The sequence below is a fragment of the Danio rerio genome, chromosome 13, assembly GCF_049306965.1.
Source record: "Danio rerio strain Tuebingen ecotype United States chromosome 13, GRCz12tu, whole genome shotgun sequence".
NCBI lineage: Eukaryota > Metazoa > Chordata > Actinopteri > Cypriniformes > Danionidae > Danio > Danio rerio.
Window position 1 is genome coordinate 47922240 of NC_133188.1, and position 22761 is coordinate 47945000.

General features: G+C 36.2%; 1 protein-coding gene across 3 annotated transcripts in view; it reads right to left on the minus strand.

The window, feature by feature from the left end:
- mdga1 (MAM domain containing glycosylphosphatidylinositol anchor 1) overlaps positions 1-22761 on the minus strand; it is a 406307-nt gene that overhangs the window by 105580 nt on the left and 277966 nt on the right. For all 3 annotated transcript variants that reach the window (XM_073920291.1, XM_073920290.1, XM_073920292.1), the window contains exon 10: positions 9722-9988. In XM_073920291.1, coding sequence (XP_073776392.1) covers positions 9722-9988 — 267 coding nt within the window. The remainder of the gene's footprint in view (positions 1-9721; positions 9989-22761) is intronic.

A 22761-nucleotide genomic window follows, 5' to 3' on the forward strand; every position in this document is an offset into this window, starting at 1 on the left:
GTTGGCCAGAGCTCGAGTTATCCCATCTTCAAGGACATTCCCAAGAACCCCTACACCTTCACCCTCCATCCCCTAAAACTCTCAAAATTCAGCCCAGAGTAAATGTTATGTTTGTAAACTTTTGCATTTTCTACCTGACTTTCTCTTTAAATATGTACACCTGTATATGCCCTATTCAAGACATTAGACAAACACATGAATTATGTTTTATGTATTTCTAAAATAGTCATGTTTTGTGTCATTCTTCTTCATACACAATCTCTACAACCCATGATCTAGGACATAGGACGATAACTTGTATGCTCAGTGTAGTTTTAAACCATGAGTTAAAGTTTTGTCAGTCTATCTTGGGACTGTACAAACCCACAAGGAGAACAAAGAAAATTTCCTGCTCGACTTTCCCTCTCATGCCCATTGGTCAGCCAGGAGAGACTGAGAATTACCTGACCAATGTCTTTAAATACCAATCATGAAACTAGTCATAAAATAAACAGAAATGAATGACTACACATATAAAGTCTGTCTAATCAGTCTATTTGGTTGATTCTTAGATGTTTATTAGATTTTCACAGACAGCCCGACTTTAGCCTTGTTTTAGCCAAGCTGTCTGTGTTTAGATGTCTTTTAGACGTCTACTAAACAAAATTGTTTGCTGGGATCATGGGATTTCTGGTCTTCAGGCATCGATGACCCAAAATTCAAATGCTGTCATCATTTATTCACATTTTTCTTGTTCCAAACCTGTTTGAGCTTCTTTCCTCTGTTAAACACAAAAAAAGACATTTTGAAGAAAGCTAAAAACCTGTAGGCATTGTTTTTTGTTGTTTTTTTTTTCGTACTATGAAACTCGATGGTTACAGGTTTTTAGCTTTCTTCAAAATATCTTTGTGTTTGGCAGAAGTAATAATCTTAAACAGGTTGGAAACAAGCAATATGTGAGTAAAGTTTTAAAGGTTAGGGACCACTTGTGCGACAGCAAATACTTAATAAATGTTTATTTTCGAGTGAACTATCCATTTGACGAGATTATGGGAAAAAAAAAAAAAACTTTACAAATTCAAGATAATTCAAGATAACAGATCACAATTAATCAGAAAAGTTATATCTTTACAGTTAGCGACAAGCTGACTCATTATTTAGCACTGTCGCCTCACAGCAAAAAGGTCATTGGTTCAAGCCCCGGACTGGGTCAGATGGCATTTCTGTGTCAAGTTTGCATGTTCTCCTTGTGTTGGCATGGGTTTCCTCCGGGTGCTCCGGTTTCCTCCACAAGTCCAACAACATGCGCTTTAGGTGAATTGAAGAAACTAAATTGGCCGTAGTGTATGTGTGAATGAGTGTGTATGGGGGTTTTCCAGAACTGGGTTACAGCTGGAAGGGCATCTTGGCGGTTCATTCCACTGTGGTGACCCCTGATAAATAAAGGGACTAAGTCGAAGGAAAATGAATTAATGAATCTTTACAGTCTGCATTTGATTTTTTTTAGATGTTGCTTACTTGATGCAGCAGTGAGAATAACGTCCAATCATACACGTTTGTGCGCTTATGAATGCAATGGCCATTCATAAATATTTAGTTTTGTCACTGCTAGACAAATTTCAGCTTTATTGACCTCACACTTAGTGGCTCAAATGGGCGCTCTAGCAAATTCTCTCCTCATAAACAGCAAAGTGGAGATACAATCTAAGAGATTCATTTTGCACTTCAGCGATTATAATGTGAGACTCTGTGAAAGTGCATAAATTGTACTAGGACGTAATTTTTTTTTTTCCCCTGTATGACTTGACAACACATACCATCTAAAGTGTTTGAGGGCATTTGAAGATGCTCACAAACAGCTACATTACACACCGCATGAAAGGCGTAATAGTGGCACTTTAAAATAATATGACAAGAAATAGCAGTTTGTGTTATCAAGTAGCACAACGAAAAAAAATAGGCTAAAAATAACCAAATTTTTGACTCTATTCAGTCTTAAACTAAATCTGAGGAGGATACTCTGTGGTTTCGGCTTCGAGTCATTGCTGTTATGTTGAATTTAAAGTGTCACTTTCATTTGCCATTCTAAGTATGCATGGCTAATTGCGTTTTATTATTGCGGGACAAAATTGCAAGCCATTATTAGGTCATGACCTGTAGGGCGAGAACCATTAATCTACAGCATCAATGAAAGATATGCATCTCATTACAGGAAAACACTTTAATATCATCCGCCTGTAGTGTCTCTAAACACAATTGCAATACTGGTATGTGGAACTTATAGTTCAATATTTTAATTTTTTTATAATTTTTTACATTTAATCTGGTGCCATCCTTAACAAATAAAATCCACTTTGCTGTTATTTTTGCACAGAAAAAAACACTTGTAAGCAATTCATGATAAGTTTCGGGGACACCCCCTGAAAATAATCATAAATTGTCACGACATCTTTTTAACCAAAAACAGAAAACATGTTGTGTGTATTTGCTGTTATTGTACAGAACTCTGGGGTTTTGAAAAGATTAAATGCAAAAAAAAACAATTTTTTTTAACTTAAGCCCTGGTCAGATAACACAATTTTGTCAGGATTTTGGCATGGTTTCCTTGACGTAGGGTGTCATGGGGATGACGCGATTCATGATTCACAATTCACGATTCAACTTGCCCAACTGAGTCTGGTTCTCTCAAGGTTTTTTTTCTTCACTCATATCAGGTAAAGTTTTTTTCCCTCTCCGCTGTCGCTACTGGCTCGCATGGTTCAGGATTGGTAGAGCTACGCATCGATGAATTTGCTCTTCAGTGTTTGAACTCTCAGTAATGATTTTAAATCACACTGAACTGAGCTAAACTGAACTGAACTGAACTTAAACACTAAAAACTGAACTACACTGTTCCAGTTACTATGACCATTTATGTGAAGCTGCTTTGACGCAATCTAAATTGTAAAAGAGCTATACAAATAAAGCTGAATTGAATTGAATTGAAAATTCAATTCAATCACTTCTTCTTGTGTAATGTGACAGTTTATGACAACCGATATCATGTCTGTGACGCCTTACAACACCATTGCAGAAAGTCTAGCATGTTTTTAAACAATTTTATCTGACAGACTGGCACAAATATGCAGACATCTCAATTCTCAAAACAACTTTCTGAGTTCTCTCTTCCTTCCAACCGAGGTAATCTGGAAACACGATGAGTGCATTGAATACATTGCAAAAGCCTGTCTTGCTTATTCAAATTACTCGATTAAACTAATTAAATTGAAACTTACAGAAAATGGATGATTTTATCATTTGCTATAGGTTTCTCTAAAACAGTGAATATTTAGGCTAGATTTTATTTTATTTAACAAACCAGTTTTTGATTTGGGACTGCAGCACATAGTGGACTGGTTTTGAAGCTCTTCGGATGTGATTTATTATTCTTGTTTATCTACTTGATAACTGACCAACAAAAAAATACATTGAAATAAAGATACAAATTATACCAAACAAAATTTTTTCAAAAGTATATTTTTTTCCAAGAAAAAAAAAAATTCATATATATATATATTTTTTCCGTGCCAGTCTACTACTCAACTATATGGGTGGAGGATTTGTTTCGCTCCGTGGAAAATAAGGATTTAATTAATCTTTCACTGTAATTGTTGTATCACAAACCTCTTGTTGTATATTTGCAAATTTTTCAAAAAATTTTCAAAATTCATTTCAAAATTTTTCTCAAGCATCTGATTTTTCCTTGGTGCTGATGTGCTTTCATGTTCTTCATCTCACTCACGGAAAGTTCAGGCAAGGGAGTGTTTAATAAGCAACCCAGGGCTGGAAAATATATATTTAGATTTAAACAGAAAATATCTTAATATTAAAAAAGGATTACACGTTTGATCCTCACCGCTGTCATCACTGGCTTGCATGATTCGGAACTTGTAGAGCTGCGCATTAATGGATTTGCTCTTCAGTGTTAGGACTCTCAGCAGTGAAAATTATACCACACTGAACTGAACTAAACTAAACTTAAATTGAAAACTGGACTGACACAGTTTCAATTTACTAGAACTTCTATGTTAAGCTGGTTTGACAAAACCTACATTGTAAAAGCACTCTAGAGTTAAAGATGAATTTAATTAATGAATGCCCTTAAATAATGAAGCCTAATTGTCAGCAGGCATCAGTGTTTATTGAGAGTGAAATAAGATTAAAAAAATAAATTAAAATAAGAAATACTGTTATACCAACATTTGTGACTGCTTTGGGAAATAACACTCGTCGTGGACGTCACGGGATAACTGATTGTGTAAGAACGTGTAGTCTGGCACATTTGTTAGCCACGACAAGTCAAGATTTTATCAAGACAAAATCCCATAACCTGACATAGTGACTTTCATGAGCGGCAATAAAAATCATGTGATCTGACCGGGACTTTAGAGTTTTTGTCTTGTTTCTTGTCCAAATATGTAAAATTTCTTAAATCAAGAAGCATTGATAAGCAAAATGTCTTGTTTTTTGAAATAATAAGACCAAATGAAGTGACTTTTCCTTAAAATAAACTAAATCAGCTGATAATGTATTATTAAAAATTTATTTTTTATTATTTTGAGATATTATTTCTGAAACCAAAACAAAACACTTACTTGTCTAGAAAATGCTTCTTGATTTAAGAACTTCAAAAATTCAAAGCATTTTTTTGCAGTGTAATGTTTTAAAAACATTTTACATAGAGCAACCTTTTAAATTCATTGACCAAGCTACATTTTTGCATAAATATGTTTCTTAATAATCATAAAGACAGCTCCATGCTAAAAGTCACAACAATTTATTGTGCAATATTACAGAAATCTGCTGTATACTGTATAGCAGCAGTCACTTTAACGTGTGCCGAAAAAAAAGCTGATAGCATTTGCACCGCTCAGCTGTCATGATGTGTTGGCAAAGCCTGGATAAGACCCTACTGAGCAGGAAAAACCCTACAAGTCTCTAAAACAGCAGCCAATTTTCTTCCCCCCACAGAGAGAACAGAAACACCTGGGCCTTTTGGAAGTGTACAGTATACTGCCACATCACCGTCTGGCCTTTCTTGGCAGATCTCTACATCATCAACTACCGAAGAAGCTAACAAAGCTGGCGGCTCAACTGTAAAGAGTGAGTGACAGACGTTTCTCGGGCTCATTTTTTATTTTAATGCTATTCACTTTTCCAGAAAGGCTTGCAGAGCTAATCATCCAGCTCCAGATGGAGGACACAGTTTGAGCCAGTTTTAGCTGTTTTATATGGTTTAATTTGTGCATTTATGGTCTTTAGTTTGTCCAAGATGTTCAGTTGTCGTTATCTATGAACAAATCGCTCATCTGAGTCCCATCAGTGGATCATTTAAATTGATCGATTTGGCAGATATTATTATCCATAGTGAGGTGCACATTTACTCAGTTACTGCTTTACAGGGATTTGAACCCATAACCTAGTGAAATAATCTACTTTTTGAGAAACAGAAATATGATCAATCAGTTTAATGAGTGTATATGAACAGTGAACATGAAATTACGATAAAAACCCTAATTAATAAAATGCATTGCACTGCAATTTATCAAAACACATTTCCAACAGTTCTAACTTCCTAAAAACCTCCATTTTGATGCTGATCAGCAATTTTTAAACGCCACTGATTGGCCATTGTGGTCACATGCTCAACAGATAAGACTGTGATTGGCTACAATGATCCAGGTTTCATTCATTCAATCGTTTTCTATTCAGCTTAATCCCTTTATTAATGTGGAGTCGCCACAGTGAAATGAACCTCCAATTTATCCAGCATATATTTTAAACAGCTGATGCCTTTCCAGCCGAAACCCATCTCTGGGAAACATCCATACAGACTTATTCACACACATACACTATAGACAATTTGGCTTACCCAATTCGCCAATACCGCATGTCTTTGGACTGTGGGGGAAGCCAGAGCACCTGGAGGAAACCCACGCGAACACAGGCAGAACATGCACACTCCACACAGAAATGCCAACTGACCTAGCCAAGGCTCAAACCAGCGACTTTCTTGCTGTGAAGCGATCGTGCTACCCATTGTGCCACAGTGATGCCCTATCTTAGTTTCACACTCCTCTAAAAGTGCTTAGACTGAGGCTGTGTAACATGTTTAGACACATACTCCCAAACTTACCTTCACTTGCTCCATCGGGGGAACCCCCGACATCATTTTGAAGTGTGTTCCACTTCATTAAGTGAACGAGGGAAGCTTACTTGGACATACCCTTGATGCCTCAATTTTGACAGAGTCTGCTTCATATGTCCATTGCAGAACCTTTTTGTCCCAGAATGCAACAGTGACAACACAACAGTGTAATTTACAACCCAAGGGTTTAAAGCATTCCATTTAAACTTATTCAGATGTTCTGCCAGTGTTTGAAAACAACGTCTATCAGCTAATCTGTCAGCTCATTCATTCATTCATTTTCTTTTCGGCTTAGTCCCTTTATTAATCCGGAGTTGCCACAGCCCAATGAACCGCCAACTTATCCAGCATATGTTTTACGCAGCGGATGCCCTTCCAGGTGCAACCCATCACTGGGAAACATCCATACACATTCATTTACACACATAGACTACAGACAATTTAGCCTACCCAGTTTACCTATACCACGTGTTTTTGGACTTGTGGAGGAAACACCCAGAGGAAACCTACGCAAACATGGAGAGAACATGCAAACTCCAAACAGAAATGCCAACTGACCCAGCTGGGACTAGAACCAGTGACCTTCTTGCTGTGAAGCGATCATGCTACCCACTACGCCACCTGATTATTAAAAATGTAATCAATGTCACTCGATGGATAGTGGACTATGCAGAAGACATCAGTGAGCAAATCAAGGCAAAAACTAGTGTTACTCCATTCTGTTATAAATGAGACTGTTTCTGTATTTACTGTAATAGGTTAATTATAAAAATGATCAAGTTATGCTGTATAAGTTAATATGAAGCAATGTTTTCTAGTTATTTTTCTAGTTATCCAAGTACAAGCGGGAAATGCTGCTTTCTTACATTTTTCAGATTAAAATGTCTGAATGAACTGATCTGATATTGCTGCGTGTGTTGTGAAGGACAGATGTATCGATCCTCGAAATCATGATCAGCAATGAAACGATTGGCTGCTGGCAAGAAACGTTTTGTTAAATATGACATGCAATAACTTTTCACTTTTGTTGTGGGCTGCAGGCTTTACCCTTTCATGTGTCAAGAGCATTTAGCTATTTATTTAGTTTTACAGTTAGAGAGGATTCTCTTTACTATAGTAGCCATAGTAGTATTATAGGAGCCGGTTTCTTAATCGGTGTAAAGCATAACTGGATGTTTACAAAAGCGTTTTGATAGTGTTAAAGGTGTCTGCAACTTTTGTGAAGCATCAAATCACCGTCATAATAGCTGTCAAAACATGTTCATGACTGCATATGTATTTTTGCTTTTTTTTTTAAATCGCATATTGTGCATGACTATTACACACAAATTGTACTAAAGCGATCTAAAAAGTTCAAATCAATGAATGTTCTTTTTGAACCACCAGGTGGCAGTCTTTGTACTTTTATTAGAGTGCAGATAGCATACGTTTTATTAATAACTTATATATATATAATAACTTAATAACTTATATATATATATATATAGTTACAAATATATATTTACTATTTTCCTAAGTGTATATAACTACTACCGTAAGAAAATATCAGAATTCTGTACATACGTTCAGTATTATCTTTGCTTGAACTGAGTCAATCTAATCCTGTTTATATGAAATGAGCCTGCTCCCGAGCAGGTTTGAGCTACCAGAACTGTTGCTATGACAACAACTCTTGGATGAGTTTTGAAGAAAAAAATGATCCTGGATCATGTCAAATTGTCAAAAACCCAATTCAGCTAACTAGGTAATCCATGTACGAAGAACAGACCCCAGGTTGCCAGATTAAATACACCATCAAAGACTTATAAATCATGTTCTAAATAAAAGCACAGGATAGAGGGAATATTTTACATATTAAAATGAGTTTTTGTCCTAATCAAAAGATGAAATTTATATTTTAGAAACTGCATCTATTTCTTGCAGCTGAACAACGGAAAGCTGACAATGATCACCTCAGGTACACCTCATGTGCTTTATTCAGTGTTAAATGCTTATAATGGGAGTTTGAATGCCGTTTTACATGACATTTATTGCCACACTACTGAAAGCAGCAGCAGATAGTTCACCTCAGTTCTTGAAAATAAAATAAATTGCTTGAAATGGAACTTTAGAACTGTGACTTAGTGCAAGCCAACACATATCAGTTATTCAGCATGTACATTTAATAATGTAAAAGAGGTTTAATGTATTAATTAGAATGCAAATCTTACCATTTCGCTGGAGTGCAGTGAGTGCACTATTCTGTGCTTCTGAATGGCTGTATATAACTTCTGTCATGTTGCGTCTGATACAAACAGACCATTTGCTTATCATTGCAATGCTTATATTTAAAATATTTATATTTACACGCTCTGGGGCGGTTTGCTGCCAAGTGTGACGCAGCTGGGATGAGAATCAGCACCTCCAAATCTGAGTCTATAGTGCTACACCAGAAAAAAGGGGGTTTGCATCTCCAGGTTGGAGGAAAGTCCTTACACCAGGTGAAGGAGTTCAAGTACCTTGAGGTTTTGTTCACGAGTAAGAGAAGGATGGAATGTGAGATTGACAGGCGGACTGGTTTAGCGGCAGCAGTAATGCGGTCGATGTAGCAGTCTATTTTGGTAAAGAAAGAACAAAGCTCTCGATTTACCGGTCAATCTACGTTCCTACTCTCACCTATGGTCATGAGCTTTAGGTAATTACCGAAAGAACAAGATCTCGGATTAGAGCAGCTAAAATGAGTTTCCTTCACACGATGGCAGGGTGCACCCTTATGGACAGGGTGAGGAGCTCTGTCACCCGAGAGGAGCTCGGAGTAGAGCCCTTACTCCTCCACATCAAGAAAAGTCAGCTGAGGTGGCTCAGGCATCTGTTTCGGATGCCTCCTGGACGCCTACCTAGAGAGGTGTTCCAAGCATGTCCCACCATTAGGAGGCCTCAGGGAAGACCCAGGACACGCTGGAGGGACTATGTCACTTGGCTGGCCTGGGAAGGCCTCGGGATCCCCCTGAAGGAACTGGAGAAAGAGTCTGGGGAGAGGGAAGTTTGGGGTCCTCTCCTAAGACTGCTGCCCCTGCGACCCGGCCCCGGAAAAGTGGTTAAAAATGAATGAATGAATGAATTAATTAATTAATGAAAGAATGAATAAATAACCACCTTATGTTGAACTCTTAATATGCATCTCATTTTGGAATCTGCTACTGTCCACTGCAGTTGTAAAGAATATTTCCAGCAAAGATCACTCATTTTGCTCCACAAGACATCACTAATACCATTCACTGGTATTACTTTAGTTTTGCCTGTATATGTTCTTTAGGATTTTTGTAGTTATTCACATAAATCTATTAGTAATACATTACTTTAGTTCATTTAGAAAAGAAATATTCTAACGTAGCGTGTTACTTGTAAAATAATGCTTTAACCCAACACTGGTACAACAGATGCAACAAGATGGACATTATTTTCATTAGAGAGGTAAGTATAGCATGATGATCATTCTCCCCGAATACTTATCTTTTTTAAAGGTTTATTTCTCTTAACATACAGTGCATAAGAAAAGTCCCAGTAAAAACTCACCAGAAACATTGAAGGTGCAGTTTGAGATGCCGACTCCATTGCTCACCCTGCACTCATACGTGCCGTTATTGGTGGTGTCCAGTTTGAAGCGGAGCTGAGGGACATTTTGGGAGTCCACTAGAGAGTTTCGTAAAGGTATTCCATTACGGTACCAGTAGGCGCTGACTATTCGGTTTGGATTGGACTTGAGAATCAGACAGCGGAGACTGACCGTCGCAAATGTTGGAGAACGAACATCCATCATTACTGGATCCACAACAGGAGGATCTGGTGAAAACAAAAAGAATATTAGACTGCTTGTTTACATGTTAAGTTTATGAGTTTACATTTGTGTGGTGAATATTTCGGTACTTTTATAATTTTGCAGACATTTCATATCAGTTGCATCAGTTTTGGTATGATGTGTTGAAGATATACACATTGGAAAAACTCTCATTATTTCATGAGTAGACTCTCAAGTACTCATTCAAATACTGGAAAAAAATGAATTTAGGGTTGAAATCTGCTTCTTTTGGGGTCCCAGAAATTATTTGAATCTTGATTGACATCCTATTATAATGAAGAAAAATCAATTTGAAAAAAAAGCAGATGATAATTTCTTCTGTGTTAAAATCTTGGCCAACACAAACTAATTTTGTACATCTAAAAAAAAAGTATATTTATGTGTTTAAAGCAAAGTTTTTTTGCGTTATTATGCTTTTTTTAATAGAAATCAACTTTATATTTAATGTACAATTATAATTTTACATTAATTGCATCAGTTTTGGAGCATATTTTATCTATGTTTTACTCGAAGACATTCTTTTTTATTTCTTCATAGGAAGGTTCTCAAACGGCATTATTTATTTTCTTCTTCACTAACAGAGCCATATAATCACAACAGAGGAGGGGCAGGACAATACCGCACAACTGTCAACAAATAATCGGCAAAAAACCTTCCACTTAAACGGTACAATGGAGATACTCTCTATCATAGCAACCGACTGAAAAAATACAGCACTGCAAAAAAACAAGATTTAAATAAAATAATTATTAAAATATTATTAAAATAATAATAATAAAATAAGTTATTTATATGTTCATATGTTTATGTTATAAAAATTATTGTTTATTTTTATTATTATGTTTTTCAACATAATTTATCTGTATAGTTTGCATCATTTGACATCAATTCCTTCTGTTTTGAAGCATACACTCACCGGCCACTTTATTAGGTACACCTTACTAGTACCAGGTTGGACCCTTCGCCTTTAGAACCCTAGACACAGTTGTGCATGAAAGTTCCAGTAGATCAGCAGCTTCTGAAATACCCAGACTAGCCCGTCTGGCACCAAGAACCATGCCATATTCAAAGACACTTAAATCACTTTATTTCCCTATTCTATCGCTCGGTTTAAACCGCAGCAGATCGGCTTGACCATGTTTACATGCATAAATGAATTGAAATCCTGCCATGTGATTGGCTGATTAGAAAATTGCTTTAACAAGCTGTTAGACAGGTGTACCTAATAAAGTGGCCGGTGAGTATATGTTTAACTTTAATTATTCTGAATACATTATTTTTTCTTTCACCATAGAAAGCTTCTCAAATAGCATTATGTATTTATTCTTCTTCTTTTCTAACAGAGTTAAAATCACTTTAAGAAGCTGAACAGTAACTGAACTGACCACTCCGGAGATTTTTACTGGAAACAAAGTCCCACATAAACCACAGCAAAGCACTTAGGACACATCCCATGAATCCATCGCACATGCCGACGACGTTCAGATGACAGATTGCAAGCTACTAGCTGAATCAATAAGTAGGGGTCCACATTGTCTCAGCTAATTGCACGGAATCAATCTATATAGTGTGCTGGAGCTAGTGACTAATTACAGTCTACCAGGGTCTGGTTAGACACCCTGCATGTATAAAGTGATGTGACTGCAAATTAGCATCACAGCACCTCAGGCATACAGCAACAGCGCATTACTGTAACCAATAGTGTGAGCAAAATATGACAGCGCATCAGGGTGTAATTAACTCTATGAACTTGTATTCGATGACTTCATTGACACAATGATTAAAATTACTTATTAGCTTACTAATGCTTTAGATGTGCAGACGGTTATCTCTACTAGACAAGCGAGTGAAATGTTTCAAATATCTCTCTAAATGAATATCGTCCACATTTGATATTATTATTTCTGACTGATTTGTTTCAGTTCTGTTTTCTCTGAGTTCTCTGCGGGTGAATTGGGGCATGAATGGCTTAAGTTGGAAAAAGCAAAGTCGTGTTGGAGGCATAGCACGTTTTCACAATGTGATGAAAAATTCAACGACAAACAGGATTAGACAAAAACAAACATTTTTCATTTGCTGTCTCCTGACAAATATGGTCGAGTAAATGCAGGTTTGTGTATTAAATATGCAGGCGAGGTTAAATGTGCTTTCACTGACGTGTATTGACGCTGATTCAACAGTGCCAAAATCATCAGAATGAAACTCATTTAAGATTCTTACATGCTTCTGTTATTTGAGCTTTGGATTTGCGACAGAAGACTCCCAGAATGGGAGAGAAATGGTGCTCCAGCCACACCACTCCATAGTGGCACAATTCTGTGTATTAAAATATATAAATGATAGATAGATAGATAGATAGATAGATAGATAGATAGATAGATAGATAGATAGATAGATAGATAGATAGATAGATAGATAGATAGATAGATAGATAGATAGATAGATAGATAGATAGATAGATAGATAGATAGATAGATAGATAGATAGATAGATAGATAGACAGATAGATAGATAGACAGACAGACAGAGAGACGGACGGACGGACGGACGGACGGACGGACGGACGGACGGACAGACGGACAGATAGATAGATAGATAGATAGATAGATAGATAGATAGATAGATAGATAGATAGATAGATAGATAGATAGATAGATAGATAGATAGATAGATAGATAGATAACAGACAGACAGACAGAAAGACAGACAGACAGACAAACAGACAGAAAGACAGACAGACAGACAGACAGACAGACAGACAGACAGACAGACAGACAGACAGACAGACAGACAGACAGACAGACAGACAGACAGACAGACAGACAGATAGACAGATAGATAGATAGATAGATAGATAGATAGATAGATAGATAGATAGATAGATAGATAGATAGATAGATAGATAGATAGATAGATAGATAGATAGATAGATGACAGACAGACAGACAGACAGATAGAAAGATAGATATAAAGATAGATAGATAGATAGATGATAGATAGATAGATAGATAGATAGATAGATAGATAGATAGATAGATAGATAGATAGATAGATAGATAGATAGATAGATGATAGATAGATAGATAGATAGATAGATAGATAGATAGATAGATAGATAGATAGATAGATAGATAGATAGATAGATAGATAGATAGATAGATAGATAGATAGATAGATAGATAGATAGATAGATAGATAGATAGATAGATAGATAGATAGATAGATAACACAGATAGATGACAGACAGACAGACAGACAGATAGATGACAGACAGACAGACAGACAGACAGACAGACAGACAGACAGACAGACAGACAGACAGACAGACAGACAGACAGACAGACAGATAGATAGATAGATAGATAGATAGATAGATAGATAGATAGATAGATAGATAGATAGATAGATAGATAGATAGATAGATAGATAGATAGATAGATAGATAGACAGATACCGCCAACTTATCCTGCATGTTTTACGCATCAGATGCCCTTCCTACTGCAACTCAGTACAGGAAAACACCCATACACTGTCATTCACACAGAGGAAACTCATGCAAACTCCGAAAAGAAATGCCAACTGGCCCAGCCAAGGCTCGAACCAGCGTCCTTCTTGCTGTGAGGCGACCATGCTGCCCACTGCCCCACTATGATGCCTTAACTGCAATGAATGACATCCAAAATAAAACTTTGTTTTAGACATAATATATGTCTGTGTATTATATAGACTTAAAATGTAATACATACACATACAGTACACAGATAGAAAACAATTTTGTTACATATTCAAATGTATATATAATTTGTTTCATGTACATATACTTTATATTTAAATACATAAAATATTCAAATACAAAAAACTACTTTAACTCTACTTTAACTTTCAACTTTCAAAAGTCGACTTTTGGGAGACTGTCAGCATTCTTATAAAAATCATAAATCAGTATTGTAAACGTGCGAGTCATTAAAATACATGCGGATTTCTTGTTGTTGGAGTAACTGAAGCACAAGCTGTAAAGGCTTCACCTATTCTGGAAAGGAACGGGAGCAGAAGCTCATTTGCATTTAAAGAGACACACATGAAAACTGTGCTTTCACTTATGTTGAGTTCTTTAGCTAGAACAAAACCAGCCTGAAAAACACAACTATGTTATGTCTTGTCTTTAGTGGCTAATTTGTATGAATTCATGAGTTCAGTCATACAAAAATGTACAATTTTAAAAATTAGGCATGGGAACCAACCCCACCCCAAAACCCAATCGTCATTAACTAAAGTAAGTTTTACGAATGCGATTGTATTAATTCATATGAATTAGCCACTAAATCAAGTTACAAATTGCTGTGAGATTGTGTTGTACAAAACACTTGAAAAGAAAAGCACTTTTATAGCAGCAAATGTCACTAAGTGATTATGCAAACCATAAAGACAATGAAAAGTAAAGTGGCAGCAGAAGGTCACTGGTTTAATTCCCATGGATGAACTTATACATTATCCAAATTCATTATTCAAGATCAAGTCACTCATATTTATTCATAATAAAATTAATAAAACATAATTTTTTGATCTCCTTTTACTGATGATAAAAATGAATCATACTTTACTATTAGTTAGTTATTAGTATATATTAGTATATTACCATATTAGTATATTATTTTTAGAATAGCATATTACGTTTTGCTAAAAGCTTCTTTTAGAAACTACAGATTGTTCCTCTGTGGCATCAAAGTAAAAACTATATTCTGAAACCTTTATTTACAATCAATACCAATAAAGAATTAGTATTTTTAAGGATGGAAAATGCTGCAATTAAAACAAACATGGTAAAAAAAACAAGCAAGACAGACAGTAAAGTGTAGTCGTAAAAAGAAAATAAAGGTATAGTGCATTATAAATCCTCCTAATGCCGATGACCAGTGGTGCATTTCAACCCAGTTTGTAAGAAAGTTTATCTCAACTCAACAGCAGGAGCTGATTTCTTCTGGTTTCTTCTCATAATGAACTTTACTATAGACTGTTTTAATTTCACAAGCAACAGTTTCCATAAACAAATTATAATCATCCGTCTCATTTGAGAGGGTTCATATCTCTGCAGCCAAAATATCACAGCACGTATTCATTCAGCCACACAATCACAGTGATAAATGTGTGTGTGAGAATGAAAAAAACAGAAAATAAACACACACACATGCATGCATCAGTCATTAGCCACTGAAAGTTATTCAAAGTAACTAAATGAAATGAAATGAAATAAAAAGACCTCTGTAAAAATGAATCATACTTTACTAGTAAATTATTATTAGTATATTAGCTTATTAGTGTTAGTGTAAGTTTATTATTTTTAGCATACTGTTCCATAAACATACTGTATTAAATCAAAGCATTCGTCATTTTTTTGCTCTGCAATTTTTACAATATTTCCCATTATTGTGTTTAAATGCAAGATAAAGTACTGAATTAATTATTATTATTATTATTATTATTATTATTATTATTATTATTATTATTACTGTTATTATTATTATTATTATTATTATTATTATTATTATTATTATTATTATTATTATTACTGTTATTATTATTATTATTATTATTATTATTATTATTATTAGTACTGTTATTATTATTGTTATTATTATTATTATTATTATTATTATTATTATTATTATTATTATTATTACTGTTATTATTATTATTATTATTATTATTATTATTATTATTATTATTTATTATTATTATTATTATTATTATTATAAGTCACTTTTTTAAACTGAGGTTTAAAACATATACACAAAAAGTAAAAACAGCAACGTGGAAATGTCTAATTCAATATATTTTTTCTAAATTAATTCATTCCTGATACACAAAACAAGAGTCAAGACCTCAATTTAATGTCTTAACAGATAGACGGCACACCCAGATCATTATACTGGGGCACTAGGACCCACACAGACCGCAGGTTGAGCACCCCCTGCTGGTCTCACTAACACCACTTCCGGCAGCAACCAGGTTTCCCCATGTAGTCTACCGTCCAGATACTGACCACCTGCGCAACCCTGTTTAGCTTCAGTGGGTGACCATGGTATAGTTGCAGAGAGATTTGGTTAGAAATTTTAACTTTATTTTGATTATTTGGTGTATTTGTTTGATTATATTTGATCATATGGTTTATTTATGATATTTGATGTAATCTCAACTGAAACATTGAGAGGGTGGGACATTGTGTAGCTATAAAAACAAAAAAACTATTGGCTGTTTAAAAAAAAAAGGGAGGGCACTTTTTTAAAAACAGCCAATAGTGTTTTGCTTTTATTGCAGATCTGCCAGTGAGAGTGGATGAGCTCAAGCAGATTAAGTAAATAGCAAATACATAACGTGACGAAGGGGGCGGGGCAGGCATGAGCACAGCTAGGGCTCAACCGGTGCAGTGCATATGCCTTTTTTTCTCTTGGTTATAAAGTACCCTTCCATAATGAAGAAAGTGCCCCTTGGTTTTCAGTTCGCAACCCCCTCCCCCCACTTTTTTGTTATTTAAGCAATTACTAACCACAATGATATGAGTGTATTAAAACATGAGCTTGTTTGTTGTAAAAATTCATAATAATGACAAAAAATTATTTGTGCATCTAATGATTTCCATGTGCAGTCATGCTGCCGTTGTAGATGGTGTATTTTTGGAAATTATCGTACCCCTTGGATTCAAGTGTGGTCCTGAAAAATCTCAGTTTCAAGGGCTATCTTAGCCCTACGCCTTCAAGCTGAAAATAATTGGGACACCCTTACCCCTTCACTTGAACACGCAAAACGAGGGGTAAGGGGAAGGGCTAAGGGGTAGAATTGAGATTGGGCCTAAAACAGCATCTACTCTTATGTTAGTCTGCTTTTCCTTATCCCGAGGTCTCCATAATCCTAGACCAGTTCATATCCTGAGCAAATTTTTTGGTGGTCATGGAGAAGTGGAGAGCACAATATCGATTCCTGTAAGACCCCAGTGAAGGCCTGAACACACACTGGTGACCTCTCCTGTAGCTTCTCCACAATAGATGACCAGCATTCACCAGCCTCCAGTGCCTAGACTGCAGCTCTGCACAGGAAGCGTGGCCAGATCGTGCTCAACTGAGCCTGGTTTCTCTCTTTTCCTTCACTTTCGTCAATGGGTGAAGTTTTTTCCTGTGGAGCTGCACATCGATAGATTTGCTCTTCAGTGTTTGGACTCTCAGCAGTGAAATTTAAACCACACTGAACTGAACTAAACTCACAAAACTGAAATGACACAAGCTGCGTCCCAAATCGCATATTTATGCACTATTCTGCCATTTTGTAGTATAAATAGTGTAAGTAGTGTGTTCACACTGAATAATCAGTGCACTTTAATTACCCGGATGATGCACTCATTCAGCCGCTAAAATGAAGTGTGTTATGATGGACACTTCACGCACTCAACGACCGCAGGTTTGCTTACGTAGCGGAAGGGGCGGAGCTATCGGACGCACATGTTGGATAACTTTATTTATTTTGGATGGTGAAAGCAAAATTCTTCTACGAGAGTGATTATAGCGCCTCCCGATGGTGAATGCGGCAATACTCACGGCAGGTATTATTTGATAATTTTGTTGTTTATTTTACTGATTTGGCGACCGTCAAACCATCATCATCAGGGAAATGGTTTGAATTTCCGCTTAGTAAAAAAACATTAGTGTGCAATTTGGGACACCACTACATACATATACTATCCTGTTGAGTGTGTAAGTGCATAAGTACATAGTGCATGAGTGCATAGTGTATAGTGTGCGATTTGGGACGCAGCTACAGTTTCAATGTACTAAAACTTCTATGTTAAGCTGCCTTGACACAATCTACATTGTAAAAGCGCTATAGAAATAAAGATAAATTAAATTGAAAAAATAAATAAACAGGTTTGTTTCTAAAAGCTTACTAGCGTTTCTCTTGATAGCCACCACTGAAATGTGACTCAGTTTCAGGAGGATTTTGTCTGTCTCTCCTGCTACAGAGAAAAAGAGCCAGACAGGATGGGTGTTCGACAGTGTCCAGAGAGACAGGCAGAACCACCTGGCTCATAAATCAGGCTTGCCGTGGGATGAAGCGCAGCGGTGGGCTCTAAACTCCTCCAATACAGCAGCGATATTGACAGCGCACAGAAACAAAGGCACTGAGGATGTGAGGAAAGACTGCAGCCGCTGATTCATACCTCCTCTTAATGAAGCTATCACTCATTTAGCTCCAACACGGCATTCTGGGATTTCTCAGGCCATAAATCCTCGGCGAGAACGCTTCAATTTGTTCTGCGTTACACATGTTGTGGATATATTGTGTTTACGTCGCACGCGCAACATTTATACTCCGTCTCCGACTGTACAGATTCGTTGACTGCGCTTGTTTAATAACAGTATAAATCACGTCGCCGTTGTCGTCGTTTATCATAATTGATCACAGGCCGAGCAATGACATGCTCCGCTCACCTGAGACAAACTCGTTTACCTAAACAGCATCTGGCAGATGGAAAGAGACAAGCCCCGTCACACTGAATATCAGAACAAACACAGCGCTGGATCAATAAGAAGCATCTCCAGAGATAGAGAGGTGACTTGACTAGAATAGCAGACACATTTAGAAGTAGAAAAAGAGTAAAGAAGATTTTTCTTTGAAGCTGTAAATGCTGGTTGTTGTACTATCTTTGCTTTCTGTCTTTAATGTGTAATTTGTCTCTTTGTAGGGTAATTAAATGAAAATGTATTATGCATGTTCAGTTTTTCCTGGAATACATTTAACAAATAAAATAAAATAAAATAAAATAAAATAAAATAAAATAAAATAAAATAAAATAAAATAAAATTAAATAAAATTAAATAAATAAATAAATAAATAAATAAATAAATAAATAAATAAATAAATAAATAAATAAATAAATAAAGGAACTGACGGGCTAAAATTTATGTTAAAAGTCCTTTGCTTGCCACGTCTCTTCTTAATTGTGATTGGACGACTGGCTAAAGTATGACAGTAGACATTCTCAAAACAAACAAACAAACAAACAAACAAAAACAACAAAGAATTTATGTTAAATGTCCTTGGCTTGCCTGGCCTTTTCTCAATTGTCATTGGAAGACTGGCTAAATGCGACAGTAAACATTCTCCAAACAAACAAAACAACATAGAATTTAAGTTAAAAGTTCTTGGCTTGCCCCCCCCCCCCCCCCCCCCCCCTCTCCTCAATTGTGATTGGACAACTGGCTAAGGTGTGATAGTAAACATTCTACAAACAAACAAACAAACAAACAAAAACAACAGAATTTATGTTAAAAGTTCTTGGCTTGCCCCTCCTCTTCTCAATAGTGATTGGACAACTGGTTAAAGTGTGATAGTAAACATTCTCCAATCAGACAAACAACAACAACATACAATTTATGTTTAAAGTGCTTGGCTTGCCCAGCTTCTTCTCAATTGTGATTGGGCGACTAACTAAAGAGTGACAGTAAACAATCTCCAAACAAACAAAAACAACATAAAATGTATGCTAAAAATCCTTGGCTTGCCCCGCCTCTTCTCAATTGTTTTTAAACAACTGGCCAAATGTGACAGTAAACATTCTCCAAACAAAACAACATAGAATTTATGTAAAAAAAAAAAAGTTCTTGGCTTGCCCCGCCTCTTCTCAATTGTGATTGGAAGACTGGCTAAAGATAGACAGTAAACATTCTCCAAACAATCAAACAAACAAAAACAACATAGAATTTATGTTAAAAGTCCTTGGCTTGCCCCACGTCTTTTTAATTGAATTCTTATTTCAAAGAAACAAACAAACAAAAACAACATAGATATTATGTTAAATCCCCTTAGCTTGCCCCGTCTTTTCTCATTTGTGATTGGATGACTGGCCAAACGCAACAGAAAACATTTTCCAAACAAACAAACATAGAATTTATGTTAGAAGTCCTTGGCTTGCTCCATCTCTTCTTAATTGTGACTGGACGACTGGCTAAAGTGTGACAGTAAACATTCTCAAAAAAATAAAACAAACAAAAACAACATAGATATTATGTTAAATGCCCTAAGCTTGCCCCGCCTTTTCTCATTCGTGATTGGACAACTGGCTAAACACGACAGTAAACATTTTCCAAACAAACAAACAAACAAACAGGAATTATGTTAGAAGTCCTTGGCTTGCCCCGCCTCTTCTTAATTGTTATTGGACGACTGGCTAAAGTGTGACAGTAACCATTCTCTAAACAATAAAACAAACATAAACAACAATGACTTGATGTTAAAAGTACTTGGCTTGTCCCTTCTCAATTGTGATTGGTTTACTGGCTAAATGCGACTTTAGTTTCTTTAAAGGAAACTAAGTAAACAAAAAAGATAAAAATTTATATTAAATGTCCTTGGCTTGCCCTGCTCCTCAATTGTGATTAGACGACCGGCTAAAGTGTGATAGTAAACATTCTCCAAACAATCAAACAAACAAAAACAACATCAAATTGATGTTAAATGTCCTTGGCTTGCCCGGCCTCTTCTCAATTATCATTGGACAATTAGCTCCAAACAAACAAACAAACAAAAACAACATAAAATTCAATTGACAATCAATACCAAAGAATCCTTTGATGGACAAGTAAAAAAACAATTAATTATTGTGAAGATTTAATATTAAAAGCTCTTGGATTGTCCCACCTATTCTTAATTGTTATCGGACAACTGGCTTAAGCGTGACACAGTAAACACTCAAACACTTGTCATCCTGTTGCATTAACACACAAACAAAACAAAAAACATGGCATTTTCATTGAAAATCTATTTGCTAACAAAAATACTTTGGTGGACACATAGTCTAAGCAAGCAATAATTTATTATAATGAAGATTCAATGTTAAAAGTCTACGGCTTGAGCTTTATTGGGCTTGAACAGCCAGTCATGCAGTTTTTTCTAGTTTATTCTGCCACAGCACCAATAAGCCCTTTGCATTATGTGATGTTCACGAGCAGACCCCGCAGCGAATGGACCAACACACACTCAAATCCAACGTCGTCCTGTAATCACATGGTGCATTTTGAAGCAACACAATAAACACAGGATCCATTATGAGAGCATAGAGTGCTTTGCTCTGCTAATGGCTGGTGTGAAAGGGCTGATGCGCACTGAGTGGTTCAGGGTTTCACCCGTCTGTCTTTTGTGTGTTTTTTGCGCGGCTACGACGCTAATGAATTCAAGGCTTTTTAGTTTAGCACTTACAAAACGTACTCCATGCGGGCATCAAAATGCATTATGAAAACTCCGAGCGCATTAACACTCTCGATGGCCCCCGAATAAAAAAAAAAAAAAGCTGCATCTAAAAATAGCGGGATCAGAATCATTGATAATGGCCCATCGGGTCTTAATGGAAAACGTGTGTCACTTTGGTGGTGCACTCGGAGACTCAATCTATCCTCAGTCAGTGGATCGCATTACAATCGAGATTAAAATCACATTAGAATGTGCGGCACCAAATCAAATCTAATCACGCCATCGATTGAGAGCATTTCTCGATAGACTTCATTACCGCCGCTGTCCTTTCTCAGGCAGGAACAGGAGTGCGTTGTCTGAGACGCTCTGGGAAGTGTCCAAATTGTGTCTATTGACAAATAATGTGAGATGTGTCCAATAGCCAGCTCCACTGACAAATCAAATCCTTCTGCAGTCTCACAAGAAGGACAGAATGGGACTTATTCTGAATTCACTGGAGACTTTATAAGTGGAACTCTAAATCGTCTTAACTGCTGTACTGTACCATTTAGCCATACAGTTAACATTATAATGTTTCAGGAGTGACAGCTACATTTAAAGCAGACCTATTATGCAAAAATCACCTTCATAAGGGGTTCAAACATAGCTGTGTGGCGTTAGTGTGTGAATATAGCCAGCTTCTAATGGTTATAATGTATAATGTTTTAATTCTAATTATTATAATCTCACTTCGTACAGTCTGCAGAAATATTTTGACATTCTCCCTTTGTACGTGTCATCAAAGACTATAGAATACACAAGACATGTCACTCGCACAGTTTTAAATGGGGAAATGTGTATTGGTCAATATGGCAAAAGAAGCCCCTCCTACTAGTACAGGAGCCAATCGTTGATCGCTATAGACTAATGTTTCTCTCGTGGAAAAGCTCTGACCAGATGTGTTCTTTTACGACAGTTTGGTGGTCAACAACGCACTAGATTCTCAGCAAATAATTGCTTCAAAGACATAAAAAATATATCCAGATAAAGCTTGAATCTTATGCTTTTAAATAAACCAAGTGCACTTAAAAACAAAAGTTTTCTGGTTTTGTAATCTGTATGAAATGAATGTGAGGTACAGTACGTCCCGTCAAACGCACATCACATGACAGCAACTACTCAAACACACACAAACGTGTAAACAGAGATGCACTGTTATTTCTGGAGAAGATTCGCCATCAAGACCAAGTTGTGGATTACTTCAGAAGACCAGTTTGATCAGACGACCAGAGAATGATAATGTGAAGAACGGTCATAAATGAGGTTGGTGTCGTGCTCTCGTTCTTTTCTAGCGCGCTTGTGCATTAGCCTGGGTAGCTTGAAAATATGCTGATTTCTTATTTTTTGATTCGGATGTTTAGAAACGAAACTTATAAAATGAAACCTATAATTGTATTGGTGATTCCAAATATGTAATGAAATCATAAGCTTGGCAAACAGTTTTGAAGAATTTGTTATTTTCCCATTTAGACAGAATGCCTGA